Source organism: Antechinus flavipes, chromosome 1, assembly GCF_016432865.1.
Source record: "Antechinus flavipes isolate AdamAnt ecotype Samford, QLD, Australia chromosome 1, AdamAnt_v2, whole genome shotgun sequence".
Taxonomy (NCBI): Eukaryota; Metazoa; Chordata; class Mammalia; order Dasyuromorphia; family Dasyuridae; genus Antechinus; species Antechinus flavipes.
Genome location: NC_067398.1, coordinates 678,375,387 through 678,391,795, shown reverse-complemented (window position 1 = coordinate 678,391,795; position 16,409 = coordinate 678,375,387). Strand labels below are relative to the sequence as shown.

At 40.9% G+C, this 16,409-nt stretch overlaps 1 protein-coding gene across 3 annotated transcripts in view; it reads left to right on the top strand.

The window, feature by feature from the left end:
* Window positions 1–493: 493 nt before the first annotated feature.
* The window catches only part of TIMM44 (translocase of inner mitochondrial membrane 44), a 43,490-nt gene continuing 27,574 nt past the window's right edge, over window positions 494–16,409 (top strand). The window contains exons 1-8 of one of the 3 annotated variants that reach the window (XM_051972455.1): window positions 773–1,351; window positions 3,963–4,067; window positions 8,111–8,251; window positions 8,663–8,833; window positions 10,169–10,249; window positions 11,723–11,872; window positions 12,577–12,716; window positions 13,445–13,530. In XM_051972455.1, the coding sequence (XP_051828415.1) occupies window positions 8,750–8,833; window positions 10,169–10,249; window positions 11,723–11,872; window positions 12,577–12,716; window positions 13,445–13,530 (541 nt within the window). In that variant the 5' untranslated portion in view covers window positions 773–1,351; window positions 3,963–4,067; window positions 8,111–8,251; window positions 8,663–8,749. Of the gene's footprint in view, window positions 584–772; window positions 1,352–1,421; window positions 4,068–8,110; window positions 8,252–8,662; window positions 8,834–10,168; window positions 10,250–11,722; window positions 11,873–12,576; window positions 12,717–13,444; window positions 13,531–16,409 lie in introns of those variants that run through there. The other 2 variants (XM_051972453.1, XM_051972454.1) reach the window with 2 other exon arrangements.

Sequence of the window (16,409 nt, the reverse complement as noted above, 5' to 3'; positions counted from 1 at the left end):
ATCTGGCCATTCATCTGCTCCGGCTCGTTGGTCTAACTCCGTGGCTGGAGGTCGCCTTTGCGCCTCTGCTCGAAAGCTTAATGCCCAGGCTGCTTTTTTCACTTTGTTGCCTGCCCGCTGGTCTCCTTCCGTTTGTATTTTTCGTCTGTCGAGCTGTTTGCACAATGTCAACGAATACGGTTTCATGGTTCAGCCATTTCACTCGTCTGCCTGTCGTCTTCGATGTTGTGACTTCCTTTAGTTCGATCACACTTCCTAGTTAGTCAACTAGTCAAGATCTGTTTGCCCTTGTCTGGACAGCCGTCCTGCCTTTCCATTTGTCAGCTTATCTGTCAATCCCTTCAAGTTCGTCGATTTGTTCCGCCAGCAGAGGTCGCAGACATGGGAGTCTGAGCACACGCAGGCGCGCAATGGTCTTCCGCCGGTGGCGAGGCTTTGTGGCCCCGCACTCTAGACCCCGCCCTTGGGACCACCTCCTCGAGGCGACGGGTGGTGACGTATTCCAGTCGCGCCGCGGGAAGGTCACACGGCCTTCTTCAATATGGCGGCGGCGATTAGGGGTGGATGGTGCCGCTGCTCCCGGGTGAGGTGTTGAACTAGCGCGGGGGGAGGAGGGGGTCAGGAAAGGGTGCGGCGCGCTCTCGGCTTCGGCCTCGGGCCGAGCCGGGCCTGTGTGCGCCAGAGCTCCTAGGGGGGCGGGGCCGAGCTGCATGCTTCGGCAGGGCTTGGGGCTGGCGAGCCGGCGGGCGTTCGGGGCGAGGCCGCGGTTGTGGCCCCTTCGGCCCTGACCTTCTTTGTCACCTTGAGGCCCACGAGGCTTTCGGCCCTCTCAAGGCTAGAGATCTTCAGGGCCTGGGTAGGGGGCTGCAGCCCCGGAACGTGGCTTTTCTGGGAAGGGGTTGGAGGGGCCACCGAGATCTTGGGGGCCCTCTGCTGACCTGCAGGACTCGGCTGTAAGGGGCCACAGAGCCCATCTCGCCCAACTCTTCCTGCAGATGAGGAAACTGAGGCCCATAGCTTTGAAGGAGCTAGCCCAAGGTCACAGCATTATGCGTCAGAGGCTGGCTAGGAATCCTAGACCGGGCCTCTGTAGAAGGGGATGGCCTGGCTCCCAGTTCGTGGGGACGGGCTGAGAGCAGGACCCAAGGCCAGCCCTTCCTTAATGGGCCATGCTCTCTTATTTAAACTGGAAGAGACCAAGAGCTGCTCCTGCTTGTGTTTCCTCGGCCAGGACCTGGGGCATCCCAGAGAAAGTGACAAGGAGGGTGAAGTCAGAATATGAAAGTCTAATTTCGGGTCCAGGCACTTCATCTTTGTAAGGATCCGGTGGTAGAGTCAGGACCGGGTGACGGTTAGTAAAGGGTTTGGGGGAATGGGAGTGGTCAGGGGAGACTCAGTTTAGCTCAATGTATGGTCATGGATCTGACCAGGCTATTTCAGATCCATTAAGGGAGTAGTAGGGCTCTGAAGGAAAGATGGCCATTAGATCCTGTTGTGATTAGTTCTTAGAGACTGTCTACCAGTTGACGTTTTTAGAGGATGGTGAAGGGCTGAGTCCAAAGAACTAGTTGAAAACTCATCTTTAGCCTGAAGCAGAGAGAGAGAGAGAACTTGGGTAGATTTGTAATGGCTATCCAAGGGCCGACCCTGAAGACAGATTAGATCAAACTTGCCTTGCTTGGCCTTGGAGCTGAGGCAGGAGCAGTTGTGGTAGAAGTGACAGGGAAGTATAGCCTATAATAAATAAAACTTGCTGAAAGTTAGATTTACTCCCAAGTGTAGTAGGCTGCCCTCATTGGAGGTGTGCGGACAGACCAAATCACTGGTTGGACCTACAGTCTACAGGCTGTATTGGATGGCTCTGAGGTTCAGTGAATTCGAAGGCAGCCTTACTTTGCTAGTTATGATGGACTGCTCAAGGATTTCTGCTTGTTTTCATCTGACTATATCTGTATTTAGTTGTGGGTTTAGCTTGAGATAGGACATTGATAAGATGGAAAGCAACTGTGCTGGGAGAGGATCAGTTGAAGGAATCGATTGTTTCATCTGGAGAAGAGGATCGATCAGGTTGGGTGGAGAGAGATGATACCTGTTGTGAAGTATTGTCATATAAAAAAGAAATTGAATTCTTTAACCTCAGAGGGCAAAAGCAGTAGCAAAGCATGGAAAGTGGAAATAGGACTTTTAACAGTTATGGTTATCCATAAATGGAATGATTTGTTTTGGTAGGTAGTGAGTTCTTCTACATAGAAGGTCTTCATGCACAAGTTAGAATGACCATTTGCAAAGTGTTAAATTGAAAATTCTCTTTCAGTTATGGATTGGACTAGGTAATTACTGTGGTTTCTAATTCTAAAATTATATAATTTGGGGATTCTGTTCTCTGTGAGGAGATAAAATAACACAAGAGGAGAAGGTTGTTTATTTGTCTCAGAAATTATGTGAAATAAAGGAGTCGTATTCATTTCTTAGTGTGGGAACAGACTCTGAACACCCTCCACTCCCTTTCCTTGCCTAGCCCTTCATCAGCAACACAGAACATACTAAGCATGAATAGTTCCCCCTAAACCTGACATGACTCACTTAATCTCTCTAGTTGGTCATGCAACATAACATCAGGATTGTATCACTAAACTTCCAGGGAATTCAGGCAACTGGATCCAGTGGCATTTGTGGTCTGATTTAAAGGCATTAGGTGAAAAACAGGAGATCAGGGTTCTGATCTTCACTCTGCAATTCATTGAAAGAAAGCGTGGCTGGGTGGACTGAGGTTCAGAGAATGGAGGGGACTTGCCCAAATTACACATCAGGTTCTAGATTAGAGGTTTCCACCCCATGCCTCTTGCTACTCAGAGAAACAAAAACTTGAATAGCCGCACATTCTGACCAAGAGAAAATTAAAAATACAGATCTAGAAACACAGTGAATTCTGGATCTCTTCTTTGTTTCTACAATCATATAAAATCATTGTGAACTCAAAAAGAGTAAGAAACTTGAATATGAGAAGGCAATGATTGGGGAAGTGAAATGAGTAGGAATTGTTAGGTCATAAGTCAGGAAGGGTGCAAGGAACCTGAGGAAAAGAGAGAAGAGGAACAGGGAAGGAACAGGTTTCTGACTAAAGACCTTCATTGACAATTTTTGTCTATTTTAGGCTTCAGAATCATAGAGTTTAGAGTAGGAAGGGTTGAGGTGTGCTTTAAGATCATTTCCTCCAATTCCTTCAATTTATAATTGAGAAAAGTGAGGTCTAGATAAGTAGTGACTTTTTTTTCCAAGGTCACGCACAATCTAAGTAGCATGAGAATATCTGATGCAGTGACTTCACACTAAACTGGGCTGCCTTTTCAGGTCTAATAGGTCTAATTAAGTAGTGGGAAAGTAGGTGGAATTTTGAACTTGGAAATTAGGAGAATTGGGATTTCTTTTTTCTTTGTTTTGGCAACAGTGTCTTTCAGGTTAGGCAAATTTTATCAATGGGAGTAAAAATAACTGGGTGTGAATTGGTGGTAGTTTTTATAGATTTTATAAATTTAATAGTTTTTTCCAGATAAGCCATCAGTTAAAAATAACTTCCAGGGGATTGGAAGAAGGATTGGAGGAAACTGCCACAAAAAGGGAGGGAAGAGGGAAGAGACAAAGTAGAGGGGGAAAGAACAGTTGATATGAGGGTTTAAATAAATCATAAAAGAAGCGATCACCTTTTACCCAAACTAAACAAATTCTGCCATAGCTTTCATTCTTCCTGTGACCCAGGAGTCTGAGTGTATCTTGGTAGATGCCCATCATGGTATCTTCTTCCTTAGGTATAGGACAGAATGAGAAAACTCTTATTCTTTCCTCTCCACCTGCCTTCCCCTCTTGTTCCCTCCCACCCTCAGTCCTCCATTCCACAGAGGTAAAATAATAATAATTGCTGTTCCTTTTTTTTTTTTTTTAAACTTTTTCTTCCCTGATTTTAGAGATGCCTTGGCAGCGGGACCCAGCTTCTCTCTGGCTGGTGCCCTGTGCCACTGCCCTCTGGCCCTGTCTATCGAATATGCAGTCCAGGCTTAGAGCTGCCTCTGGTAAGTGAAGCGGTTTTCCTCTGCTCTCCAGGGAACTTGGAGGGCCAAGAAGGAACTTCTGGGAGAGAAAAAAGTGATTTTTGGCAGTGGTGGGGGTGCTGTTAAGGGCCTGGCATGCCCCTCTAGTTTGTAGTAGCATTCTATAGCCATGAGCCCAGGATTGTGTGACTTTGTGTGTAATCATGCCATATTCAAAATTCTTTTCAGCAAGTACTAATTGGTCTAGCACCTTTCTTATGCAGAGAACTGCCCTCAGGGCTGGGGAAGAGGGAAAAGGGATACAGAAATAAGTAAAGCCTAGTTTCTGCCCTCATAGAGCTTATGACCCAGTAGGTAGGATCCTCTCTCCCTGAACACACACACACACACACACACACACACACACACACACACACACACACACAAGAGTACATGTTGTTACATGTGTACTTAAGGAATTGATGTGAGCGATACAAACCACCTACAAATGCAGAAAATCCATTCTGGCTTGAGGTTCTTGAAGGACAGATGGAAATTGTCTGGGTGTTCAGGTACAGGAGTAGCATAGGGGTGGCAGAGTAGGGTGAGTTTGGGGAAGAGTCTCTCATCTGGAACAATAGGTCAGGACTAAACCATGCGGGGCTGAGAGACTTGGGACTGTAAATGAGAAAATTTGACAAGAGTATTGAAACATCCCCTTCCTGGCTATAATCCCAATGATCTTATACTTTTCATACAAGTATTTTCCACAACCAGTGTCTGCTTTAATGTTCAAACTTGAACTGTGTCTGAGGCAAGAGATATTGTGTGTAATAAATTAGACATCTTGACTTGGATTTCAGATTGAAGTTCTTCCTCTGTGTCATCCTGAGCAAATTAGTTTTACTACCCCAGGCAACTCTGAAGCTTTAAGTTGAGAGAAGGTGCCCACTTGTAGTATAATAAAGATTTCTTACTAGGGGAGCTCCCATGTTGTAACAGATCTATTGAATAAAAAATATGCAAAATACTGTGCTGGGTGCTGGGAATACAAAAATAAAAGGAGAACAACTTCTGCCCTCGCAAAGCTCGCATTCCACTGGATATATAGCTCATAAACATGAAATATCCATAACATGGTAATTTGGGGTGGGAAAGAAACCCAAACAGTTAAGGAGATGAGGAAAGACTTTGCAGGAGAAGCAAAGAAGTTGAGCTCTGAAGGGAAGATGAGTGATTCAGAAAGCTGGACATGGGGAAGCAGATGACTTGTGAAAGTACAAGGATATGGGAGATGGATATTGAATTAGGAGGGCAGTTAGGTTACAAAGGAGAATAGGAGACTGGGTATTCCAACCAAGACCTGGTGACTCAGTCCAGAGGTCTTTCCACTATCCCACCATGGTCACAAGCTGTTCAGTAAGAGGACCAATAGTGCTAATATATTTTAGTTGTACTTTTGTCAACCAATAGAACCATAATAGGTATGGGCAGTTCTGGAGACTGTTGTTCTAGGATATGTCTCTTGACTTTCTGGAGAAGGATTCTGTGTTCTACAGCAGCATGGTCCTGAGTAATAATAAGTGCTTAATAATTTTGCTAAGTTTCTATGTGAAATTTTGGGAAATCTATTATATTTTGGGTGTATCATCAATCGTAATTTGTTTGGATAATTCCAAATCTTTGTTTTCAGCTTTTTGGGCACAGTGATTGCACATATAGATAGATTTAAAATTGAGTGAATAGGCTGGCCCAAGAAGTGATAGGTAATGGTTCCACAGCAGCTTGGAGGGAGATTTCCAGTGGAGTGCTCTAGAGAGTGGTTTGGATGCAGTCTTCACCATTTTTTATTGACTTAGATAATAGCATCTATCAGTGGTTTATCTAATTTTCAGATAACATAAAACTGGAAAGAATAATTAACACATTGGATGATGAACTTGGCAGACTAGAACACTGGTCTAACACTAATAGAGATAAATGCCAAGTTCTCTTAGACTTGGATTAAAAAAATTATCTTCCCAAAACAAAGCAAGATGGTAGAGGTGTGCCTGGGAAGTAGTCTTAGCAGCTCTGGAAATAGCATTGGATTGGCTTTGTATTCAAAATAAGTCCTATCAAGCAGTCAGCAAAGCTAATAGAATTTCAGTCTTCATTTAGAGAGGCCTAGTTTCTGGAGATTGGGAGAGGTTCTCACAGACCTCTGCCATGGTCCTGTCACATACGGTGTTCTTTGTTAATTAGGAAAGAAAATGATTTAGCTGGTTGGAAAGTGTCCAGAGGAGTGCAACCAAAGCACTTATAAGGAATAAAAATCAGTTGAAAAAATAAAGTGTTTATATTGGAAAAGAGAATGCATAGTATAGGACATCATAGTCTATGTATCTTTCCATATTTGAAGGTCTTTCATGTAAATAAGGGTAATATTAAACTTGTTTTATTGTGTCTGAGAAGTTAGAAACAGGAGCACTGAGTAAAAGTTGAAAAGAAGTAAATCTAGGCTTACTTTAAGGAAAAAAACTTCTTTATAATTAATTCTCTCTCAGAAGATAAAACAGTGTCCCAGAGAGTAAATGGATTCCCTCAGTCTTGAAACCAAGGCTTTCCTTGTGTCAATAGAGGGGATTCTTGTTTAAGAATTGAACTAGATGACTTCTGAGATCCTTTCCAGCTCTGAGAGTACAGAGATTTCTCTCCTGAGCTCCACACTTGTAGTTCCAACTGTCTGTGGAAGGTAGAGAATCATGAGAGGGACCTAATCTCAAAGGTCCCTATTTTAGTCTTAATCCCTATTTTATAGAGGAGCAAATTGAGGCTTAGAGAGAGGAAATGGCTTACCTAAAGATCATGCAGCTAAGAAGAAGTAACTCAGTTTTCTAACAAGTGTTCTTTCTGTTACATCCTGCTCCCTGTTTACTTGATTATTCCATATTTATAAAACCTAAAACCATATGTATAAAATCAGAATTAATCTCTTTGAAAGCCTTTTCTTGGCTTCCATATTTACATTAGTGAAACTACTATTCATTTACTGCCATGCTTGTGACTTCAGAATTATCTTCAATTCTTTTTTCATCCCAGCCCTCTTCTCCCAAGTCCTTGCCTTTCCAGCTTCATTCTCATCATTCATGCTTCATTCCTTGTTGATTCTTGTAATTTAGTCTCTTTCTCTCGGTATTTTCCCCTCCCTTCCCCCTGTATCCCTAAGTCTATTTGTTTCTCTGGTATCCCAATCATCTACCCCATAGACAACTTGCATCCTGTAATTCCCTAATTTATGAACTTTCAGTGATGGTCTGTCCCCTAGTGGGTGATAACAGACATTGGAGATCTTCTATAATCTAATCCTACTCTCTCTCCCTCTTTCTCTTTCTCTCTCTCTCTCTCTCTCTCTCTCTCTCTCTCTCTCTCTGTCCCTTCCTCCCTCCCTCCTTCCTTCCTTTCCTCCCCATCTCTCTCTTCCTTTTCTTTCTCTTCCTTCTCTTCTCCTCCCTCTTCATACTTAGGGATAGTTAAGTGATACAAAGCTTAAGAGTTCTGGACTAGGAGTCAGGAAGACTCACCCTTCTGAGTCAAATTCAGCTTTAAATACTTTTAACTAGTGGTGTAATACCCTAGCCAGCTCACTTCACCCTGTTTAACTCATTTTCTTATCTATGAAATGAGCTAGAAAAGAAAATGGCAAGAAAATCCCAAATGGGGTCACAAAGACTCAGTTATAACTGAACACAATTTGCATAAACAAAACAAGTATTCTTTTCCTGTGCTGCCTCCCAGCTATTATTTGCCTTGGTTTCTACATAGCTAGAATGTATTTTTGCCCACATGCTCATAATATGGATACTATTTCTACCTTTTGAAATCAGCTCAGGTGTCAACATTGTTTTTCCCTGTTGTTTGTACCTGTCTTGCTGCTCTTGCTAAGCTCTTAGGGGGCAAGCACCTATTTTATTTCTTTTTATCTCCCCTGTACTGAATAGCACTCTGGAAGGGCTTTTTGAAGGAATGAAGCACACAGGGTAATGCCGTTTAGAATGGACATGTCAACTTTGTTCCAGTGTTGTATCATGTCCTTCCCTTTCTAGTACACTGTGCTTTGTGGATGACATGAACCTGGGAGGGATAGTTACTATGATGGAAGATGGAATCAAGAGTCCAAAAGATCGCCATAGGCTGGAACAATGGCCCACAGATGAGAAGATGGCATTTAGATTTGCATTTAAGGGGTAAATGTAAAATCCTGCCTTTAGTCTGGTTCCAAAAAGGGAATTGCTCAAGTATAGTGTGGGGGATGTTTAGTTACCAGTTCATGCAAGAAAACCAAAGATTTTTAGATAACAAGTTTAATTTTAAAAATCTTGGGACCTAAGCCTACAACAGTAGAAATCTGGTTTCAAGAACAAAAGAAATTAGTTTTAGTTCCCACTGTCCTTCATCGGGTGGATGGTGGTCAATTTGTGCATGCTGCAGGAAGTGATATATTAATAAACTAGAGCCCAAAGATTAGAAAGTGACTTACTTTTCTGCTTCAAAAACAGATACTAAATTTTACTCAATAAGTTCTGTGCTTCTGTGTTTGTTTTTTTTTTTCCCCCGCCCCACAGGTAATGATGATTTTCTTAACATTTTTTTTTTAGGCAAAGTGTTACTCTTCTGGAAGCAGGAAAAGTTTCCTTTCTGGCTTGATAGAAAATATCAAACAAGAATTAGCAAAAAACAAGGAAATGAAAGAAAGTATAAAAAAATTCAGAGATGAAGCTAAAAAGTTAGAAGAATCAGATGCACTTCAGGAAGCAAGAAGGAAATATGTAAGTCATTTAATAGAACTTTGTGTTCATTCACTTTGTGTTTCTGAGAATAGGGAAGAAGATAGTCACAGAATGTCAGCTAAAAGTGCATCAAGCTCCCCAAAGACTCTTTTTTGTCTCAGCTGTCTACTTCATGAAAAGGGTATATTTCTTTAAGATCATGATCCTGGTTAGTAGCAGAGCAGATCTGAACCTTTCTCTTTCATCAAATGATAAAGTTTAAGTAAGAAAAAAATTTCACCTTTAGATGTAAGTAGAAGAGACTACTTTAGGAGACAGTGCATTTCTCCTTACTGGAATTTTTTGAGCAGAGGTTAGATTATTGTACAGGGGTTCCTTTCAGTGAACAAAGATAAGTGAAATGGTCTCTGAAGTCCTTTCAGACTTTTTTAGTTTTTCAGATACTAGTAGAATCATAAAAGGAAAAGATGTATGTATAGTTTTCTAATATTTTTCTCCAGAAAAAAAAAACAATTTTAAAAATTTTATCATTTAAATAGACAATTTCGGGTCAGCTCCCATTGCTATGAAGCAATGAATTTCCATTTCATTAATGAGTCGCATTGGGCTTGAAATATTTAGCTATTTGTTATAGTTTGAGAGCTACTCTTAACCTGTCAAAGGCTTTGATTTAAATGGAAGAGCCACAGAAAAGATGTAGTGGAGAATTACTCCGTGGCTGGAACAATTTTATTTTGTTTCTTAATTTTACCTCCATAACAGCCTGTTTGTGGGATGACATTAGAGATCTTGGAATTCTCATGAGCCAATTTGGGTATGATTTGTTTGAACAGTATAGAACATTAGATTTTATCATATGTAATATCAAGATAGCATAATTAGGGGTAAGAGCAGGAAAAATAATTGGGCTTTATTGCATAGTTGATCTGCTATGAAGTAGGCAAGGAAAGAGACAATGTTGGGGGATATAAGGAGTTAACTTATCCTGGAACAGTGACTAGTCTGTGGCAAGAGGAAAATTACCTTCCACTTTACCTGGACAGATGTTTTGGGCATGTCATTTACTCAAAGTCTAGAATGGGCCTCAAAAGAGATTCCAGGTCAGCACTTGGTGCAGCTTTCTTTGACCTGCTGTAGCTAAGAAGCCTGGCTGTGTGAGACTTGTTCCCTCTCCCTACAGTCTCGTGTAGCACAGCTCAGGAGCAGCCCTGAGGCCCCTTTTAGGTAAAGAAGAAAGGCCAGTCTGAGCATGGAATTGGGAGAGGGAAGGTAGAGATACTGACAATAGACTGCCAAGGATTCTAGACCTGTTAAAAATGAAATATAATGTGTAGCTAATTTGACCCTTAACAAAACTGATCTTTTCTGTTATAGAAAACCATTGAGTCTGAAACAGTCAAAACATCTGAAGTAATTAGGAAAAAAATAGGAGCATTCACTGGGACAGTGAAAGAGGTAAGAGACTAGAACATTACTAGGCCTCTTTCTCATTCCCACTTCTGCTGTCTTCACTGGCTCACTCACACCTCCTGGTATCAGGACCTTCTTCATGATGGTTCCATCCTCCCTTCCAGGTTTTATCTCACTTCATTCATTCTGTGCTTTAGCTGAACTACATGACTCTCTCGAATGTATTGTTTCTGCCTCTCCCCCTAGGTTCATATTGTTCCTTATCTTTTTTTCTCTTTCTCTTAATTTCCTCCTTGTCTTTTAAAGCCCAACTCAAGGTTACTGTCTCCATAAAACCTTCTTCGGTATTTGCCATTAGTAACACTGTCCACCTTAAAACTCACATAACTTTACCTCTTTCCATTGTGCATCTCTTCTTGTTATATATTATGATTAATTTGTGTCATTTACTTGTTGTACCAGATTGTAAGCTCCTTGAGGGCAGGCTGTATATTTTATCTAATTTTTGTATTTTCTCTAGTTTTAAGTACAATGTTTTGCACTTAGTAGGCATTTAATGAATATTTGCTGATGAAATTAATTTAAAAAATTAATAAAACTAGACTATTCAAGAGAATTCATTCAGAATATGGACTTTGGTTCCTAATCCTAAATCTTCCAAAAAATTAATGCATTAGATTTAATTAGGAAGCTACAAATCAGTCTTTTGAGAATCATTATTTTATGAATTGCTTTTGTAAACAAATACTCTTTTTCTTCTTTCCTCTTTTCCTTTCTTTCCTTCAATTTTTTCCTTCTCTTTCCCCTTTCCCTTGGAACTACTCAAGAGCTGATTCCTTTAAAAAGTCTTTCCTGATTTCCCCTAATCACTCTGTATTTATTTTATATTTATGCTATGTTTCCTTATCTGTGAACATGTATCCATTTTGTAAAATGTTAAGTTCTTGCACTGGTATTTGTATTCCTGACACCTGGTGCAATGCCTTTTGTGTTGTAGATATTTAATAAATGCTGGTTGGTTGATTGGTATGTGTTAGCAAGCTGAATTGTCTTCAATGCCTGAGGATAAGTTTTGCCTGAGGACTCCCTAGTTTGTGTGTTGGACCCTAGGTTGCTGAGGACCTTGGGGGCCCATCAGAACTGAGCCAGGATGCCAAGAATGCTCGTTGCACCCAGGCTACCTCTCATTTGGGGGGAATCCTTGAGGGTGGGGGAGGACGAGGCCACTGCTGGGAGTTGTTCTGTATGGACTTATGGGGAAATCCCAGTTTGGCCTGGACTCCCCTAGAATCCTCTAGACCTTCAGGACCGGACTGGGAGCTGATCTGAAGCCAGCCCTCCCCTCCAGATCAGCGCTGGGCATGAATGACTGTTAGGAATGAGGCCATCGGCGACAAAAGATAGGCTATGTTACACTTTTCTGTAGCAAGGGGCTTCTCTACTGCCAGAGGAGAGCTGGCAGGGCCGTGGAATATAGGCTGCATTGAGGGCTCTAACTGCTTCTGTCTCTTGTGCTAGAGTTTGGATGAAGTAAGTAAAAGCGATCTTGGCCGAAAAATTTTAGAAGGCATGGAAGAAGCAGCCAAAACAGCCAAACAGTCTGCAGAGTCAGTGACCCGAGGTGGGGAGAAGCTGGGCAAAACAGCTGCCTTCAAAGCCATTTCTCAGGTAAGTTAGTGACTGGGAGAGCCTGGGTCATCTGTTTTGTAGCTAAAGGCACCTTGGAGTTCAGCTCATCCAATACTGTTTCCTTAGAGCAGAGGAAATGGAGGCCCAGAACAGTGAAAGGACTTAACATTTGGCAAATGGTAGGAGTAGAGTCTTTGCATTTGCCTTTTTCTCCTTTGGACTTTAATCATTTTTTAAAATTCGCCTGATGGAGAGTCTGAGGCAGAGAGAGCTGATTTTTTTTTCCAGTTAAATATTTATAGAACATCCTCTTTATGAAGCCCAAAGCTGACCAGGCTAGATAGAGAAAGGTGCAGACTCCTGGCTGTTCGAATTGATTGGCCTTAGAACCAGTGGTTTTCTTAGAAGTGGAATGGAGTCTGTTAAGTTGAATGAACTTTGTTGCCCAAAAAATGGGCAGCATATAAAGAATATGAGGAAATAAAGGCCAAAGTCAAATTGTACAAATACATAGTAGTAATGTTTCATGTTTGCATGAGTAGAGTAAAAATGCTGCCTCCTCATTGTTCCCTGGAATTCGAATTCAAGAACATTTTGCATTGTCATCTTCAGGAAATCTCTGCAGTTTGGGAAAGGGTTTGATAGTGATTCATTTGGTCTCCCAAGGATCCAGAAACTAGTAGTGCCCCAGAAATAGGTGGTAGATTTTTGTGATTGCCCTAGATAATTATTCTTTTTCTTAGGGAGTTGAAAGTGTGAAGAAGGAACTAGATCAAAGTGTCCTAGGACAGACAGGTCCCTATCGAAGACCAGAGCGACTGCGAAAACGGACTGAATTATCTGGAGTGAAAATCAAAGAGGATAAAGTATTTGAACCCAATGAGTAGGTATTTGACAAAATAAATCCCTTGAGTTATTGACCATACCCAGCTTTGATTTCTGAACCATTTTATTCTGTATAGGTAGGAAAAGAAGCTGACCTAGTAGCTTGGTCCCATGCTCTTGGCCCTACTGGAGCATTACATTTTATTTTGGGGTTATTTTCAATGATTTTTGTTTAATTGAACTTTCTGAGATAATCTTTGCACTTGGATTTCTAGAGTCAAGATCATAAGATCTAGAAGATGGAAGGGATACTAGAAGTCAGCCAGCCCATCCCCTAATTGAGCCCAGGAAAGGGGGGATGATTTAAGGAAGAACTGGCATTTCACCTTGGTCCTTTGGCTTCAAATCCATTGTTGATTCTACTTCCCCATGGAGCTTCCCTCTTGGAATCAGGAATAACAAATGACGGGAGCTTCTTATTTGGGGATTGTTTACATCTCGTTTTGCGCGCGCACACACACACATATACACACACACTCATTCATTCACTCCCTCCTGCATATCTCAGATCAGTGGATTCATCTGTGACAAAGACATGGGGCAGAATTGTTGTGGCCTGAAAACAAAGATAGTGACAGACAGGTAAAGAAGCAGCATAGATGCACGTGTGGGCTGGACTGGGGAGTTTTAACCATGGATGGTTTTTCTGGAAGTATCTATCATGTTCCCTTTTCAGACCTCAGGCCAAGGTTACTGATGAAATGAATGCCTTGTGATTTTCCCCAGGGAAGCAATGGGAGTTGTGCTGCACAAGGATTCAAAATGGTATCAACAGTGGAAAGATTTCAAGGACAACAATGTCGTCTTTAATAGTAAGTGGCAAAACTTAACCTTGGAGTATTTGGAGTATAACAGTCCATTTGAACTGGACTCTAATCTGTATTGACTCAAAGAGGGAATAATAGACACAATCAGTTGAATTTAGAAAGGTATCTTAGTGGACAGGAAAGTAGGAGGGGAGATTAAATATATCTGACCAGGGGTGGAGGTGGGGATCCGGGATAAACGGGAGTGCAGATCACAGTAGGTGGTAAATAAGAACAAAACACTGGTGAAGAAGGACAGGGTAAAAGGAAAAAAAGGACAAACAGGAAGAATAGGATGGAGGATTACAGATAGTAATTAGAATGATGAATGTGAATGTATGAATTCTCCCATCTAATGAAAGTGGATAGCAGAGTGGATCAGAAGTCGGATTTTTACAATATGTTGTTTATAAGAAACACTTGGAGCAGAAACATACAGAGTAAAGAGAAGGGGCTTGAGCAGAATCTATTATGCTTCAACTGAAATTTTAAAAAAAGAATAGATTCTGATCTCATAGAAAGAAAAAGCAAAAATAGAACTAATCAAACAAAATAAGGAAAGAGACTATATTTTGCTAAAAGATAGTATAGACAATGAAGCAATATCAATACTAACAATATAGGCACCAAATGATATAGTGTCCAAATTTTTTTTCTATTATTGTCATTATATATATTGCTTTCCTGGTTCTGCTCATTACATTTTGCATCAGTATGTATTTTTCATACTTATCTGTATTTATCAACATTATTTTTTACATAATAGCAAAAAAAACACATTATTAGCTCAATAGTATCCCACCATGTTCAATCAGTTTGCTTAGCCATTTCCCAATCAGTCATGCCACTCTCCTCCCATCCTCAAAAACCTTCAGTGGATCCCTGTTGTCTTTTTAAATATAAATAAATTACAAAATATTTGTTCTTGACTGTACCATCCAAATTTTTAAAGGAGAAGTTAGGTGGATTACAAAAAGAAAAAAACAACACTATTAGACAGTACTTCAACCCTCCCTTCTCAGCTTGATAAGTCCAACCTAAAAAGAAACAAGATGAAACCAAGTTGGTAAATAGAATATTGGGGTGCAGCAGCCACAGGAAACTGTCTAAAGTCATCTTGTAGAAAGATCTTTAGCAGAGGGCTCCAGGAACTGGACCTGGGCTCTGTACTGTGTAATGTTTTGTCAGGGACTTGGAGAGAAGCAAGTTAAAACTTGGAACAGAAGGCAGAATAAAAGACTTGACTAATGGGCTAAATTCAGATATGATTGAGGAAAACATAATTGTTGTGGGTTATGAAACTTGAGATGGAAAAAGTTTGGTTAAGTAACCATTTATAAAAAGAAAATATGGAAATTTCACTAGTCCATCAACTCTAGAATGAGTCACAGGGCACCCAGTAGGCAGAAAGGCTAATGGGATCTTGGGCTTCATTGAGTGGCACAGTGAGAATGAGGACCAGTATCATCCTGGTGTCCTTTTTCGCTTAATGGATCATATTTGGAACATTGTGTTCAATGCAAGGTACATTTTAAGAAGGACATTGAGAGTGCAGGACAAATCCAGGAAAAAAACAGCATAGCATAATGAGATTAAAGATTCTGCCATGTCAGGATCCATTGAAGGAACTGGGGAATTAAAGGGCTGATGGGATATTATGCTTGTTCAGTTTGATCCCAGACGACAGAACAAGGAACAGTCACTGGGAGTTACAGCTTGTCTGGTTTTGCCACAGTGTAAAGAAAAATTTAATGATCAAAGCAGTTTAAAAATGTACTGGACTGGAGATGGTACCTCCATCTCATTGGAGATTGGGGAATAAATACTGAATAAAGACTTGATAGTGAATGTTTTCTAGGGGATTCTTGGTCAGGTGCAGGTAGGACTGGATGGTTTCTTAACTTCTGTCAGTCGATTATTAGGAGTTTGTTAAATGTCTGCTTCATGACAGGCAATATGCTGGGCCTTGAGAATATACAATACAAAGAATCCCTACTCTTTGACCTTGAGGCAAAAAATAAAGAGGGAGGAGATGGTGGAGTAAAAGGAAACAGCATTTCTGAGTTCAACAGGACCTGAAGAGGCGGGATGATTAGTGGAGTCGGGAATATTTGAGTTTGGCCCTTGATCCTGTCTCTGTGGCCAGGACCTATCATGTAACCTCTAAGTGCCCCTGACCTTCCTTAGTGCTGTGTGCATGTTACTGTTAACACAGTGTGCATGTTACTGTTAACGCACAAAGATGGCTATTGTATCCCTTCCCTGCATTGTCTCTTCTTAGGCTAAACATCACCATCACCAAGGAATGGCATAGAATCTCCAATGTCTGATGGAGAAATTTTGTCTAGCTTCTTGGACAGTAAATCTTTGATTTACACAGTTGGGAGACACCAGGAAGAGTTCTTGTCCTGACAGGCTCCTTGTCATGACAGCAGGCAAGGAGGAGGTTCTTCCAAGGATGTTCCATCTTTATTGGTAGAAAAGTGAGAAAACAGGGTTCCTCATCTTAATTACTGATGTTTCTGATACTTCTGGCAGCTGGTTTGATTTCTTAACACATGCACACAGAACATTTTGTTCCCTAGGGCTAATGGTCTTTGTATTTTGAATAGGCTATGAAATTAACTGGGAAAGATTCGTTTATTTATTTATTTATTTTTAAGAAGCAGTCCGTTTCATCCCTCCTCCCCCCATATTCTTTCAGTGTGTTGATCAATTGATATTTTTTCCCTCTTAAAAAATGCTATTTCGTATGTGGATTGGCTCTGCAGGTGAATGTTTGGGATGACTATAATGATAAAAGAAATAGAAGGTATCAATTAAAGCTCATTTAAAGTAATAAACAATTGACAAAAATAAAAGTGGTCATCAAGCTTTTGCCTAAA